The sequence below is a fragment of the Seriola aureovittata genome, chromosome 12 (assembly GCF_021018895.1).
Source record: "Seriola aureovittata isolate HTS-2021-v1 ecotype China chromosome 12, ASM2101889v1, whole genome shotgun sequence".
Lineage (NCBI taxonomy): Eukaryota > Metazoa > Chordata > Actinopteri > Carangiformes > Carangidae > Seriola > Seriola aureovittata.
In genome coordinates, this window is record NC_079375.1 from 17,165,899 (window position 1) to 17,182,345 (window position 16,447).

At 40.0% G+C, this 16,447-nt stretch overlaps 1 protein-coding gene and 1 long non-coding RNA gene across 5 annotated transcripts; one reads left to right on the forward strand and one right to left on the reverse strand.

The window, feature by feature from the left end:
* The first annotated feature begins 1,861 nt into the window (after positions 1-1,861).
* LOC130179347 (spindlin-Z-like) lies at positions 1,862-7,114 on the forward strand. Of its 4 annotated transcripts, none has more exons than XM_056392256.1 (5): positions 1,862-1,996; positions 2,684-2,725; positions 3,229-3,488; positions 5,307-5,540; positions 5,906-7,114. In XM_056392256.1, exons 2-5 carry the CDS (start codon positions 2,706-2,708, stop codon positions 6,109-6,111), a joined length of 720 nt encoding a protein of 239 aa, XP_056248231.1. In that variant the 5' UTR covers positions 1,862-1,996; positions 2,684-2,705; the 3' UTR covers positions 6,112-7,114. The 4 variants fall into 4 exon arrangements, with proteins under 4 accessions (XP_056248231.1, XP_056248235.1, XP_056248233.1 ...); XM_056392260.1 differs by lacking the exon at positions 1,862-1,996 and adding an exon at positions 2,058-2,076; XM_056392258.1 differs by lacking the exon at positions 1,862-1,996 and adding an exon at positions 2,202-2,342.
* A 5,097-nt stretch (positions 7,115-12,211) lies between these two features.
* On the reverse strand, positions 12,212-15,384 carry LOC130179129 (uncharacterized). The gene is made up of 2 exons (XR_008829236.1): positions 13,801-15,384; positions 12,212-12,759 (listed from the first exon to the last, which is right to left on the reverse strand). It is a non-coding gene; the product is annotated as an uncharacterized LOC130179129 (long non-coding RNA).
* Between the last annotated feature and the right edge of the window lie 1,063 nt (positions 15,385-16,447).

Below are 16,447 nucleotides of genomic sequence, written 5' to 3' on the forward strand. Positions count from 1 at the left end.
TGGACAAAATCATGATGATTCTGATGACATGAACTAATTGAAAACATCAACATGGGTTGTTTTGACTGTTATTTGACAGGCTTGCCATTTATATTTATGTTCAAAACTGTTACTGCTCTGTTTGGTCATGGGTCTTTGTGTGTCAAAGTACGGGTGTTTTACCAGTAGTAAAATGAGAGTTAAACGTAAATAAGTGAAAAAATGAATATCTAATAAGGTGGTGTGAAATAAATGGAAGTTACTCATACATTGACAATAGTTTGTTTTTCCTGAGCCACAATCATTAATGTAAGTGTACAATCACTACTGATTTCTTTGTGATTACCATTAAACAGGAAGTGAAGGTTTATGCACCATTTTTATCTCCACATCACAGGTGAGTCATACACATACAGGTGGTTTGGCACAAGATAAAACCAAGAGCTTTCACCCTGAAAAAGCTGTCAGACAGGCACCCAAGGATACTGCATCATTCACTCGCCATGCTGGTCAGTCCATCATCTGATGTCTGTTAAAAGACCTGAGACTTTGTGTTTAGTATGACATCTTGTGGTAAAAATAAGCATTTCATGTACAAAGATGCCCTGTTTTCCCTCAGTGTTTTATGGCTTGCCTTTGACAAAATATTGCAAATATCTAATTATCAGTTAACTTGAAAACTTAATGTGTTATCATGCAAAGGTTTTTGTGAATGCAAGAATTAATTTAATAAAATCTTACAGCAGATATTTTAGCCCCAAACATGACATATGCCTAAACACATGTAGCAAGCAGCTAAAATTCATAGATAAATGAATAAATAAATAAAATGTATTATAAATCTTATAATCTATAACCATTCAGCAATTCTGGCCATAATTGTAGGCCAAGACAAAACTCAAATTGTGTTTTTAAGCAAATGTTAGATAAGATTTATTTTTACTGGGCAGGGTGGTGTTCAGGGAAGAAATGTGGAATTCTGCAGCAGTCAACAACTGGAAGAAAAATGTGAAATTAATCTACGGAGAATGATGGTAAATTTGCTTCACTATATTCAAAATACCCCAAAGAGAGCAAAATGTGGAATAATTGCAATTTTTTTTAGTTGTAAATCAACCTTTGTAAACCTGTAAAATAAAACTACATGAGAAATTCAAGTTTGTGCATGTAAAAGAATGTGCTTGTGGCAAAGACATTTGTGAAATTTATTAAGAAAAAAGACTATATGAATCACAACTGAACAAATGATCGGCAGAGGGTAATCATTTGGACCCTTATTTGAGCCCATGTAGGTGTGTGGTGTAGTCATGCACGACATTCCTTGCTGGTTGTGGGGGGCCATAAGGCGTGCTACTGGCCTTAGTTGATTTCTAGCATTCCCATGAAAAGACATAATGGTAACTGTATTAAATAAATGGATTTTCTGTTGCATGTTTAATACAAACAAAATGAAAAACGTTTGACTTCTAGCTGAAAGTGAATGAATAGTAGGGATTGAAAATGCATGAAAAGTGGAAAGGTTGTTGAAAACTGGAAATTTTGAACATTCCGTCCATTCATCTTAATGGGAAAAATGTCAGAAAAGCGTTGAATATTTTGGAAAATATCCTAATTGTACTGAACATTTTAAAGTTTAAATGGAGTTTCTATGTTGAAGCGTCTAGAAGGAAATACGAAAACGGTGAAATGCTTAAGGGTTTTTGAACCTGAGAAAAACATACAGTGGGATTGCGTTTGCAGCAATCCCACCTAATAATGTAAATATACAAGCGGTCAAAAATACAGGAAATACCGGACTACGTAAGCGTTGGCGCGGTTTCGATTCGCGCCAAAATCGTTGGCGACTGAGGTAATTTCAAAGGAAGTAGGAATACCTGACGTGAAATCCCAGAGTGCTTTGAGCGCTGCCAGCTCCTCATGGTAGATGTAGTTCACAATCAGATTCGTTTCCGTGTATCTAGCCCTGCGTTTGGTGGAATCTGCTCCGCAAAGACAAACACGTGAAATTATTGATCAGGTAGGGCAAACAGCTTTTTCTGCCGGCTTCCGCCTATTGAACTTTTCGACCACATTCAAAATATGAATTAATTTCTAATGGTCAGTCTTTATTTTTTTCCGTCTATGTAGTAGCCACAACCAGTGTGCAGAATCAGCGCCTACATGGTGATGCATTTCCTTTTGTTCAGCTAGCGTATGTGAAGAAATGCTGAGCGCATATTCTCAGAAATGTTGCTCATTTATAATCAACAGTGACTGAAAGTCTTCATTAATGTTAGCTGCTAGCTGTTTCTAATTTTAGACACACTGTAGCTAAACATTTCCGACGATATTTCGACACGTCGACATTTATTCGGCTAGCCACGGTGAAGTTACATATTTATTAGCCATATAGTTAGCTGTACAGATATATCATCCGTTGTCTGTATTAGCATTGAACTACGTTAGTTAGCATTAGCACTGGGCTTGTCGCAGTTATGTTGTTTACATCCGGCAATGCGGGTCTGTTTGCTCTTTTGCACGGCTGTGGTTGATTGAGCTCCGGGTAGCAAACCTACTGAGTAACACAAGTCTGTCTGTTGTACGTTACATGTTACATCCCAAATAATATTGTATATAAAATGAGTTAAGGTGTCAGGTTTGTGAAGGAGGAGAGCGTCAGCTGGTCTTGTCATATTCACTAACTGACTTGTCTTGTGTCTCACAGGGCTGTGTGAATTTATGGAAACATGTCAAAGAAACGGGGCAGGTAGGCTCAAACTACAATCTGTTTAAACTCTTTCAGGTGTACAGTGTATAACATTATACTTCTCTCTGCACCCAGAGTGACAGGGTATATTCTTCAATCTACTCTGTAAATGAATCCCTCTCAAACCTTAAATGCATTAGCACATTATCACTACAGATACTGTAAATTAGCTAAATTAGCTCAGATAAAGTTTCACAATACTTGTTTTACTGTCCACTCTCTGCAGCATATTTGCTGTGAGCCATTTACAGGCTTACAAACCCGTCTGTGCATATGTGACTAGAGTTAGAATAGAGTTCTTGTTGTTGAGGGAAACAACCTGGGTGTTGGGTAAAGACGCTGTAGCAGTTCATTTCATATCTTAAAGACTTACTTAGTCAAAACGAATACCCCAAAACTTATATCCATTGAATAGCTCAAAAAATACCCCAAAAAGTGCATCGTATTTACAGTATGTTACTGTTGTAATAATATTAACAAAGACCTTATTCTCATGTCAACAGGAAGCGTAGCAGTGGAGAGCTGAGTGAAAGCTCAGCGTCGACCCTGATCCCAGACCCTGACAACCTGCTGGGCCGCAGGATCCAGCACACCTGGAGGGAGAAGGGTAACGTGACCAAATGGAAAGGCACGGTCCTGGAGCGTCTAACTGTCAATAGCTCCCTCTACATGGTCAAATATGACGGCTTTGACTGTGTCTACGGCATTGAGCTGTTCAAAGACAACCGGGTGTCCAACCTGCAGGTGTTGTCAGAGAAAGTCGGTGAGTTTCATGACTTACAGTGCATTCAGAAAGTCTTCAGACCCCTACAGTTTTTTTTCACATTTTGTTATGTTGCAGCCTTATGCTAAGATAAAAATCACTTTTCCCCCATGAATCTACGCTCATTGGAAAACCCCATAATGACAAAGTGAACTTTAGAATTATTTTTGCAATTTTTGAAAAAAAGGAAAAACTGGAATATCACATTTACAGAAGTATTCATACCCTTTGCTATGACAGTTTAAATTTAGCTCAGTTGCCCCCCAATTTCTCTTGATCATCATTGAGATGTTTCTACACTGTGATTGGGGTCCACCTGTGATTGGACATGAATTGGAAAGGCATCCATATATCTCTATAAAGGGAAAAAGTTTGGAACAACCAGGACTGTTTCTAAAACTGTCCAAGCTGAGTAATCAGGGAAGATGGGCCTCGGTAAGAGAGGTTACCAAGAACCCAAAGCTCATTCTGACTGAGCTCCTGAGATCCTGTGTTGAGATGGAAGAAATTTAGAGAAGGACAACCATCACTGCAGCACTCCACTGATCTGGGCTTTACTGCAGAGTGGCCCGTTGGAAGCCTCTCCTCAGTGAAAGACACATTAAAACACCTAAAGGACTCTCAGCATGTGAGAAACAAGATTCTCTTGTCTGATGAAATCAAGATTGAAATGTTTGACCTCAGTTCTAAGCGTCATGTCTGGAGGGAGCCAGGCACCGCTCATCACCTGACCAATGCCATCCCAACAGTGAAGCATGGTGGTGTCAGCATCAGGTTGTTGGGGTGTTTTTCAGCAGCAGGGACAGGGAGACTGGTCAGGGTTGAGAGAAAGTGAACAGTGCAAAGTACAGAGATATCCTTAATGACAGCCTGATCCAGAGCACTCAGGACCTCAGACGGGTCCAAAGGTTTACCTTCCAACAGGACAATGACCTGAAGCACACAGCCAAGACAATACAGGATTGGCTCAGGGACAACTCTGTGAATATCCTTGAGTGGCCCAACCAGAGCCCTCACATCTCTGGAGAAACCTGAAAATGGCCGTGTACTGAAAATCCCCATCCAGCTTGACACAGCTTAAGAGGAACTGCAGAGGAGAATGGCAGAAAAATCCCCAAATTTGGGTGTGCAACCCTTGTGGCATCATAACCAAGAAGACTTTAGGCTGTAATCGCTGCCAAAGGTGCTTCAGCTAACTACCAAGTAAAGGGTCTGAATACTTATGTATCTCTAATCATTGACATAATTTAGCATTGCCTGGGGTGTGCATGTTGTAAATAGTTTTTAGCCATTTCTGAAGATTTTGAGTTGTTTTTTTTCTAGTGTGGTGGTGGTCTATTGTTGGTAACTACCCAGTTCTTCTTCTGTTTACTCCAAACACAGGGCTGTTGTTGCAGAGACACATGAAACATATCACTGAGGGTTTGCCTCAAATGTAAAAACCTGAGCAAAGTGTATGTTGAATCAAAATCAATTCAACTGATTGTAGACAGCAACAGAACAGAAAATGTAAAAATGTGATAGTTTATAGCTTCAAATGATAACAGTGACAGTGAATACTAGAGTCCAACTGATGCTGGACTTCAGGGAGAAATTATTATTCTAATCTTTTTATGGTCAAAAAAGTCCTCACTTCCATGGGCTAATCTTTTAGGGCTAATGTATTATCCCATAATCATAACGCGCAATTAATTTAGCATATTTTGGTCCTTAGTCAGCATTATACTGATATTTTAAAGTCACAATATACTGTATCATCTGAGATCTATAAAGTTTTCAGGTTATCAGGCTAATCAGAGTGTCTTGTCCTTCCTGCAGTGAATAACAAAATAAAGGTGCCTCCTGGGGCAGAGGAGCTGGTGGGCCGTGCTGTGGAGCATCTGTTCGAGAAGGAAGATGGTGAGAAAAACGAGTGGCGAGGCATGGTGCTGTCCCGAGCCCCCATCATGACCCACTGGTATTACATCACCTACGAGAAGGACCCAGTGCTGTACATGTACCAGCTGTGGGACGACTATAAGGATGGAGATCTACGTGTCCTGCCAGAGTCAGGTACGGTAACGAAAGCTTTTTTGTTATGTGCATAGAAATAACTATATTTCAGATTCTCCTGGAAAGGTGGGAGGGGGACAGGACAAATTTACATTCTCAGCGTTATGAAATACTCCAATGTCTCCTCTTTTTTTTCCTGAACATTTTGTGCAGTTTCTTCTTGATTGAATGTTAAAAGAGTCTGTTCTTATCATGGAGTGACAATACTAAGTGGAGAAAGTAGTAGAGGAAACGAGGCCAGAGACATAAATAAACTAAACTAAATAAAATGTTTAAATTCTGGCCTGGAGTTGTGGAAATTGTCTGTTCCTGCTAAGTTGGTCTTTCTAATTTATCTGCCTTTTGTTTATCCATCTGTCGTCCAGAGAACAAACACCTGCTGCCAGCAGACAGGAAGCCTGGTGAGGAGCCAGAGAGCCTTGTGGGTAAACAGGTGGAGTATGTCACAGATAACGGCCTGAAGAGGACAGGATTGGTCATCTACCAGGTTCCAGCAAAGCCCACGGTATATTACATCAAATATGATGATGACGTTCACATCCACGTCTACGATCTAGTGAAGACCACCTAGTACTGACTGCCCAGTTTCATCTTCAGCTGACGGCTAACTTTTGTCCTGACCAGTCGTTACCTGTTAAAGTGTTAAAGATTTCATTCCTCCCGCAGTGGGAGGCAATGTGCCGAAGTCAAAAGCCCCGTCTTTTAAAAAATTTTTTGTTTTGTTTTTACCTTTTGGCCTCCAGAGGCTTCCTTCAGTCTCACATTACAAGACATCTTGGTTTTTGATTTTCAATTTTAAGTTAATAAATGACAAATAGGTCCTCTTCAATGTAAATAAAGCAGGTCTGAGACCAGTTGTATAGCCCAGCAGATGACATGGAGCTAGACGTTTGATTTGGTTAAACCACACTTGTATAGTGCAACTTTCAAACTCCAAATGCATACTTTTTGTAAGCAACACATCAAACTAAAAGAATCCAGCTTTCTTACCTATACCTCTGTGTTTTGCTCATATTTCATTTCACTTTTATATGCCTGTGCTATTTATTTCATCTGGAATATCTGGCTATGCTGCTGGTAACATTTTGGCAAAACCCGTCTGCTGTGCATAATGTGTGTCACTGGGTAGGCCTCAGATTGTTGAATATAGAATATTCATTCAACCAGTGTGCTAATTTTACCATCACAGTGAAGTCAGATTTCAGTTGCAGTGCGTAAGCACTGATGAGGCTCGACTGTATCTCACATCATGGATAGAAAACCAGATTCATCTAAAATGTCATTTATCATATTATTGTTCTGTTTTTTACATTATGATATATGAAAAATACTGATGTTGATGTCAAGTTGTTTCCGTGGTGTTTGTGCTACACACTATTTATGTAGTTCAAATTGGCCATCAACATTGTTTAGTATTTTAGACTTTAGTCTTTATTATTTGCCAAAAATGAATGATGTGATATGATATATTCAGGCCTCAAAATATTGTTCTTGGTGACCCTAAATATGTTTTGTTCTGTAAATATAATCTTGAGACATTTTTATGAACGTAAAACAAAGCTGCTTGAAAATGATTTTCTCGTCCAGTTGTTTGTCAAAGGCTGTTTGTATTGCAGTGGATATTTGGTTCATTCACATGAGTGTGTTCCATCATGGAGGTAAGAAGTACACTACATTCATTTAATGAAACAGATGACACATTTTATTAGATTAGGAACATGAGCAGCTCCCTGAAGCACGTCAAGAGATCAGTGAAATGATTAAAAGTCGGGTCCAGTGAAACAAAAAAGAATGATTTAGTATATTGTACTGAAGAAGTTTTTATCTGTTGTTAAATAATGGCTTGATTCATATTTGTGCCCCTATGATTGTGATTTTTGGGGTGATCTAATAGTATTATTCATACTTGATAGCATGCTTTTAATTGCTATAATTCATAATCTTATGACTTCCTGTTTTATGTCTTTAGCTACATATATATATTGTTGGTATAGTGACAGAATTTGAACTATTCAAAATGTGAATATTTCCATGGTTTGCTGGCCACGTGTATTATCCATGTAACCGAATGTGAAATGCCAGTTTATACAATTACATTGAGAGACGTCTCTCCTTGACCATTCTGAATACAGTGGATGGACTCAGATTCAGACTTGACGCACATTTTGTCAGTTGCTTTAATTTAGAGCCATCGTCATTTTTAACAATGCAATGGTCAAAAACCTTTCACACATATTTCGGTAAAATATATATTTTTGAAATTGAATAGCTGCTGCCTCCGAACTATAGGACAGAAGGAGATTCAACACAGCCCACTTTAGTCATTGTGAGAGAGAGGTCATTATAAGTGTGTTACCTTAGAAAGTTGCTGCTGCAGAACATACATGGGCCATGAAGCTCAAGTGTCATTGTGTAAAAATGTATTTAATTTCAAAGGAACAGCTTAAAATGAACTCCCTGTATAAGTAAATGTGAAAAACTTGCACAAGCAAATTAGACTCTGGATGAGGTGAGCAGAGCTTGACACATGCTGACACAAGTTCACACCTGCAAAACAAGTCATTACAAAAGTCACTACAGCGGGAGAGACTATAGCGATTAATAGTTGTTTACACCATCATAGCTATTATTTTAATTTCTGCTTTTGTGGCTGGTGGCCTGGTTGTGGTCTGTGGTCGGTGGGTTGTTTTAACCATCAGGAGCTTGCTCAGAAACTTTCACCTGTCTTTCTTATTTAGCTTTTAAACTGTGGATTCTGACACCATGTTAAACAGAGAGGCAAGCGTTGTTACGTTTATTAAAGGGACTAAACAACAACAACAAAATATCACGAGAAAACACTGGTCAACAAGATCTAATAGTCGATGGCCTTGCTAGTAGCTCTGTACTTGAAGCAGAATGCCAACAGATGCATGTTAAAATGCTAATGTAATCATGCTAACATTTCATTGGCAGCAAACACAAAGTACAGCTGATACTGATGGTAAATTTTGCAGGTATTTGATCAAATTCGACATATTTAAATGTTGCTCTGATGATGGCACTAGATGAATTCATCCCGAGCAGAACGTGACTGTGAGCACCAAATTTCAAGACAGTTCATCCTACAGTTAAAACCACAAATGTGAACCTCATGGTGGTGCTAGAGAAAAAGTCCCTGACCACTAAAGTCATTAGGATTCATCATGTGGGAGCCAAGGATGTCTGTACAAACTTTCATAACAGTCCACCTTGTAGTTGAGATATCACAGCCAAGATTATACTTCTTCCACCTTAACTAAATAAAAAGTACACCAGTGTGTCATGCTTTAAAAAGTCAAGTGACTCAGAGGATAACGTTTCCCACTAGCTCTGCTCATCACCTTGTTGTTAACTATTTAATCAAATTCCTGATTAGCTTCTATATTTAAAGGCCAATGAAATCAGAGAAACAGAAGCCATTAACTTGCATAGCAGATCATTTAGGATCAGAATCATCTAAATATCTGCTTATCTTCCAGCAGTAGACGCTCTATATAAGATGAACATTATTATAATCCTTATTGATTTCTTTGTAATCGTTAGTTATGCCTCCTAGAGTGGGCGATCAAAATGCTGAATACAATGACCGTGCCACCGGCATCTGTTTTGTAGTGAATAGCTTTCTCCTGTTTTCAATAAAATTGCTGATCTGCTGAGCAGCAGTTATTTCTCCTACTGTCCCTGGTGCATCTTATAAAAGGGAATACTGTAAAGACTGGATGATTAGAACATCACATAATTAGTCACGACTGCTTGTCCTTTATCACTACAATTTATTTCATGTTTGTAAATTACTCAGCACCAACAAAATGATATTAGAGATGACCCTGCTCAGATAGTTGTAATTATTTTATGCCCATCACAATCTGCCATGAGGTGGAGCTTCTGTCTGATAACAGAGTTGATCTGTGTCTGTTCGTCAAATGTCAGCCCCGCTTTGATGACGAGCAGACATCTTCTCTCCCGATTCCTGCTCTTCCTGACCACATGTAGCCACATGCCGACTGCTGACTGCCTCTCCCTCCCCCAGAGTTCCTCCGAGGTGCCAGGGTGCTGCTGGTGACGGGTGCCAGTACATCGGGGAACAGTTGGCATACCATCACGCCAGGCTGGGTGCCCAGATAGTAATAACAACGAGGAGGGAGTACATGCATTACACAAGGTCTGTGCTCTTGAGAAAGTGTCTGATACAATTTGTCACCTGTTGTGCACTTCCTTTTACACATCCATCACTATTTTCTACCATTTTCTTTCTTCAAGAAACCATCTGCCTGGACACTTGGCAACAGCTTTCATTGTTCAGACATAATAATTATAAACTCAAGAATCTTTTGACTGTGAAACTTGTCACAAGGTCGTCATTAATTTCAGTTTTAATTCAGGCAAAACAGAACAAATAAAGGACCATATGTGCCGGGTTATGGCTGTGAGGTGTGATTCTGTCCCCATCCAGTGGGTGGCACAGGTGCTTGGGGGCCCAAAAGGCTGGAGGTAAAAGAGGTAAATATGTATTTTTCCTTGGACTCTGGAGATGACCAGACTTTTCACCCTTTTTCTTTATGAACAGAACAACATAATGGAATAATATGTACAGTATAAACAAAACTGATCGTACCAGGAATAGAGCCACAGAGCATTATAGCTTGATCATATTCACTGTTGACTACCTCAGTAGCATTTCAATTTAAAGAACCTGTTTCACACAATAGAGAAGAGATTCAGCTGTAATTTGTATGTTCTGTATGGAGCTAAAACCAACAGTAAATCAGCCCCATTTTTTACCCAACAGCCTGAAAGCTGTTTTATGAGCTGTTTGAGGATGCAGGAGGGAAACTCTTTATGCATTACACTATTTATACACTCCCTGATATATATGAAAGGTTGTTATTAGAGAATGCTCGCCTCTATTTTTTCTGTGAGTTATATTATTACAGGACCTTCCTCGAAAACCTTGAAACTTTGTCTGCATTCTTATTGGCCAATAAACAAATGCACTTGACTCTTTTGTGTTGCTTAGCAACACAAGCCAGTCCCTGGTTTTTATATATGAAAAACCAGCATGCCGCCAATCTGGAGACTTACAGGGTGCAGTGTGAATGAGACCATCCACGATGCATTTTTAATTAAAACGTTTCAAGCCTCTGCGAGTGGAAAGGGGCTGTGCGCATTGTCTCTGATCAATATTAACAGGAGATGGTGACATGATTGATTTTTGCCTTTAGTGTCAGTAGAGATAAAGGTGGTTCATCTTTCAGATGTAACTTGCATGTTGGTTTCATGTCAGCTTTGAATTTCAAAGGTACTAAATCAAGCAATCATTATTTTGCATTGATCTGTTTGGGTTTAACATTAATAAATAAAGTGACTTTGTTTCATTTGAGATTGGCTTTTTTTTTTTTGTTCTAAGCACTGTGTTTGCCAGGCGTAACAAAAATGGGGATCTTGTCAGGTCACTCATGCAGGTATCCTGGTAACAACAGAAAAATGACTGAGTATATGTGATATGTTTTCACAGTGTCTATGTCTATAGCCTCAAGCCTTTTCAGTCTTTTTTTCCAATAATTTCTTAGTCTAGATTTATCTGTGTTCCCCTGCTATGCTTTTTATATATTTATGTAGATTGTGGAATTTGACATAATCTACAGTATCTTGGTGATGTGGTGTGATTTGATATCTTTTACTTGTATGTCTGTGTATTATGTGTACTATATTTTTTCTTCTCTGTCAGTTAATTTTCCTCATCTCTAGGAACATGGCATCAGCTGGTAAACCAGCGGTGAAACAGAGAACAGGATTGGACTTGTGCTGTGTGAACACACTTCTGAGTCTTCTTTGTCACTGTAGGTATCTTTTTGATTTATTTTTTTATTTATCGATATTAATCAAAGCTCAGAAAGCGCCCAGATCCACATCCACCTCACAAAGAGACCAAATCCTGGCAGTGTAATGTAATACAGGGCAAGTTATTTCTGATCCTACTAATGAACCCCTAACACTGCCACTAGGTTCACACTCAATGGTTTCTTTGGCACCATGCAGCTCAGCAATGTGTTAGTCCACGTGCAGAAAGTCAGGTCACCCTCCCAACACTTAAAATAAATAAATAAATAAAATAAAAATATATATATGTGTGTATATATATATATATATATGTATATACTAATTAGGTCTTCTTGGTTCTTGGTTTAATGATACTGTAATCATTTAGTGTGCATTACTCTCTACAATTGATGACCTCTCCTGCTAGTTTCTGCACACCAAAGCTGGGAAATTGGCTTCCCTTTTTCATTCACATGGCCACTCGCATACTGAAGAAACTACTACAGTATATTACAGTGACTGAAGCAGCTACTTCAGTCCACAGAGGGATTTAGACTCCTCTTAATGATGGATGACATGTATTTAGGCCTCAAAGTACTGAAAGTGTTGCACATAGTAAAGTGCCAAGTGAAGCATTTTTCGTCTCATCAAGGAAGACCGATGTGTTTGAGGAGAATAGAGCGTAGTAAGTTGGACACAGTGTGAGAGGGTTTTTTTTTTTTCCTTTGGGGTTTCCTCTGCACCCAGTGTGTGTTGTATGTGAGGATTTCACATGCAACCCTATCACATAGATGTTGGTGCTGATGTGAGAAAATGCAGAAATACACATGAGAGGTTTACATTCAAGTTTTATTCCACCTACATAAAATGCTAGACACTCTGTAAGCTCCAATGCAGATGAATGAATGAACAATAAGCATTTCGGAATTAACTCAAATCAGTAAAACTGGATTATTTAAGTCTTTTTTGACCAAGGTGTGCTGCTGTATGTCACTATAACATTATTGCACAACAGGTTTTGGAGCAGTTTTCATTGTGCATGATTCAGTTCAATGAACATCCCTGGTTAAATGATGCTTTTACATTAAGGCTACATATAGTCACACCAGGGCTGAATCAGAACACTTTGAGTGCGTTTTAAAGGGCAGGTTTCATAAAAACAGGAAAATTCAACATAGAAACAGTGAACAGATTCTGAATTGTAGATACATCCAGGTTAAAGCTGATGGACACTGAAGGACACTGCTTGTGCTGAGAGGCAGACTGGGACTTGTTGTTCTTTGATCAGCGTCACAACAAAATCACTAGTCTTCCACTCAGCACTACCAACACTTTCCCTCTTTATCCCCTCCTTTCTGTCCTCGTCCACTGCTTCAATCTGGAATAAAAGAAAAAGCTTGTTACACAACCAAACCTTGAAATACTAAATATTGCCTCCACTGTACCAATGTCAAACAGGATCTATTGGTTTTGCAGCTATGTGGACTTCAGAGCATTTCAGCATATGCACATGTAACAGGTGTTTGAGAGCGCCCGACCACTGGCTGGTGGCACGTTGATAGGTTGTGAACTTCAGATGGCGGAGATGGAAACACTACGTACAATTCACATCTCTGCGTTTCCCTCAACCCATTTCTCTCTGAAGCCTGTTGACATTCCATCCTTCCTTTGTTGTTGTAATGCCAACCTTTCAGCTCCTCTCAAAAGAGGGGACATGAGGAGGAAGAGGAGGGGAGGAACACAGAGAGAGAGAAAGAGGATCACAGCACAGGCACTTGGAAAAAACGCTGTTCACCATATGCAATGGACAGAAACCCTAAGCTGTGCACAGTTGAGAAAATTGAGAGAATGGAGATGTGAACACAGAACGTCAACTCAAGTGATTTCAGTTTTTCTTTCCAATAAGTCAAAATTGGACTGAGAGAGGGAGAGAAAAGAGACAGACAGATTGTCCTGCATCTCCAGTATGTTTCTGAGCTGGTAGCTATGCAACAAGACTGGGAGTCAGTGGAAGAGGGGGATGGGAAGCTGGGGACAGTTTAGTGAGAGGAGGGAAGGGAGGAAGCAAGGAAGCAAGGAAGGAGGGAATGGGGAGGGAGGGAATGGGGAGGAAGGGGGGGGGCTTGAGCGCAAACTAGAGAAAAGAGGGGTGCTGAGCAAGACAACAAGAGGAGACCCCAGAAGATATGGTCAATGATGTCCACTAAAGTCATTTTAATATGGCACTGATGAAAAAGAGAGGACTTCATTTGCTGTTGCTCTTGCACACTGACACTCATGAATATACAGCATGGCTCTCGAAAAATCCTCCATTTAGTTTCCAAACAGCAGCTGGATTGAATGCCCACCATTAGGTTGTGTTAATATTCAGCAGACATGTCAACATAGTTTTTTTTATCTCTAAATGCGACAAATAAACCTGTTATTCCGTCCAGATCGCAGCTCAATGGAAGTGAGTAGCCCTCGACGTGGGAGCTGTCCAGTGTCTCGGTGCTGAATGACGCCCTACTTTCCTCCGCGTCCATCTCCTCCTCAGCATCTCGCCTCGATTCCGGCCCGGGAAAAACATGCCACCTGTTGCTGCACCGAAGTTTTCTCTCTGGAGGTTACAAACCCGAACCGCGTCTGATATGTGACATATATGATCTGTGGCGACCCTGGTCCTGGCGCAAAGTAAGCTCAGCTACCTTTTCTGTCTCAAATCACGGCAACATGACGACATGATAAACATTCGCCCCCCCACCCCCCGCTCTCCCGAACCCCCACCCCCCGTCCACCCGCAGGCGAGGCAGGAAGAGGAGGAAGAGGTTGTCATTTAATTTCCCTCAGACGCAGTCGGGATTTAAGCAGCTATTTTTGCTTTTTCTTGTATGGCTCGAGGGCTTTTTGCTTCATCAAGGCTTTTCACTCCACGCTGAAGTGCAAAATAAAAAAAAAAAATCATAAAAGAAGGAAAGGCAACGTGAGGGCAATGGAAACATATTGATGTGCTGCAAAAATAAACCTCCTAACTCTGCATTCTCTTCAGAAATCACCCAGGTTAAAGGCTGGAAGTGATGGACTCACCGTGTATCGACGGGAACAACAGGTGACGCCGACGTCTCTTTCACTGTTGGGTTTTTTCAGCCACAGTCGGTGCCTGTGCGCCCTCCCATATCTGAGCTCCACGTAATGGTTACATCGTGATGTTACTGGGTAGGCTGGAGGGAGACGGAGCCGTGTGTTTATATACGTCTGCTGCTCGGGAGAAGACAAGGAGGAGGCGGGTCGCTGTGGAGTGACGACCGCGAGAGGAGGCCAATGGACGCGGATTTTTTTCAGACCTTGTTAAGGGTGCGGCCCAAATTACATTATATGAAGGTTAAGGATGCATATGAATAAAACATACGAAGGCTGAGAATATAGGCTACATCGATGGAAAGCACCTGGGTTTCTATTTAAGGAATCAGGCTTGATTACTGTAGGAATAAACCAGTGCAATTTTATGCTATTTTAATCTGACCGAGGAAACACCTCATACACACACACACACACACGCACACAAACACACGCGCGCGCGCGCGCACACACACACACACACACACACACACACACACACACACACACAAATCCTAAATGGAAATCATGCGTCCCAAGAGTGGAAAAGACTTCACCTGAGCTCCTGTAGTGAGGAGCTCGAATGTAATTGAATTAAAGCTGAACTGTGAAATCAAGATTCGGCATCTAATTAATCTGCAATGGAAACAGCAAGAGTGAAATGTTACATGCCGGAGGGCTGTGGAAGCTGCACAACTGTAAAATAAATAGTTTTGAAAAAACAACTGGCAATTTATCCTCCTGTGCAAATATACATTCACACTCAGATTTATGCATGTTTCCATGGTTTGTTCAGTCAAACTAACATCATATACAGTAAATACACTCAAGTGGTAATAAGGTATGTAGGCTACAAAAAGAGCATGTATAAAAATGCATAATAAAATAATGGATAAATAAAACAGGAATGCTATCAGCACCACAAACGACGTATACCATTGTGAAAATACCATTTAAGTCTCTTATGGACAATTACAGCGCATTAGTAAGTTTGTTCTGTAGGTAGGTGTTGCACAACCTCTGTGTCATGACGCTAATACTTTTCAGTCTTTATAAAGAAGAGAGGAAGCTAATTAAAAGAAAGGTTTGCGGGATTAGGGAGCTCTGAAGAAACATTTTTCCATAATTGAATGGTGTAAATTTCAACAATGGATGGCTTTTCTCAAAGCTAAAGTCATCCATCAGTTGTAGCCCAGATAGCATTGTCTCCAAAACACATTAACCGGATGTACATACACTACATCAGAACTCCCTCAACGTAAGATTTTGTCTATTAAGAGAAAGTGTGTCGGACAAAGCACACAACTAGACAGGAGTCTGTTCAGCAGTTCAGGAGATAATAATCAGAACTCGTGTTTGTGGTGTTCACTCACAGTGCCACTCAGTTTTTGGCCTCCTCAACAGTTGCAGTAGTTGTAGGCTGGTAAAGTACAAGAGAGTGATTTATATTTGCATCTTTTTTAAGTCTAAAAGCTTCACGTTTTGGTTTAATATCGCTGGTTTAACATTATTAGATTTATGTTGAGGTACAGTAGCCAACAGTAATTGGAGTCTTACATTTGCACGACCTGAGCAGCACTGTCACAGTCAGCAGAGGTGTAGTCCTAGTGAGACTAACACTTTTTTACCTTTACCATGAGTAAAATTAAATTTGAAGATTTGACTTTTGATATTTGTAGGTGGTGAAAAGTTTTGCCTTAGGATCACTTATCACAGCAACAATACCAATGTTTAGTAAGCATCACATTATTAAAAAGCTTTGTCAGGAGTTAGACACTTAGGTGGCATCTGCCTTATGAAAGAAGTCTCTAAGGATCCATACATTTACACAGTCTTACAAAAATATGAACACTATCAGCAAGCAGCCAGAATTATTGGAAAAACAAAATTTGTACAAAAACATAAAGGATCCTGTTCAGAATTCAATGTCAGTCTTATGTTGTTTACATTTCAGGGCTCCATACAAGTAT

Coding starts and splice junctions, on each gene's coding strand:
- LOC130179347 (XM_056392256.1), top strand. CDS start 2,706: ATGTCAAAGAAACGGGGCAG. Junction 2,726..3,228: donor ATGTCAAAGAAACGGGGCAG/GTAGGCTCAAAC, acceptor TCATGTCAACAG/GAAGCGTAGCAGTGGAGAGC. Junction 5,541..5,905: donor ACGTGTCCTGCCAGAGTCAG/GTACGGTAACGA, acceptor TCTGTCGTCCAG/AGAACAAACACCTGCTGCCA.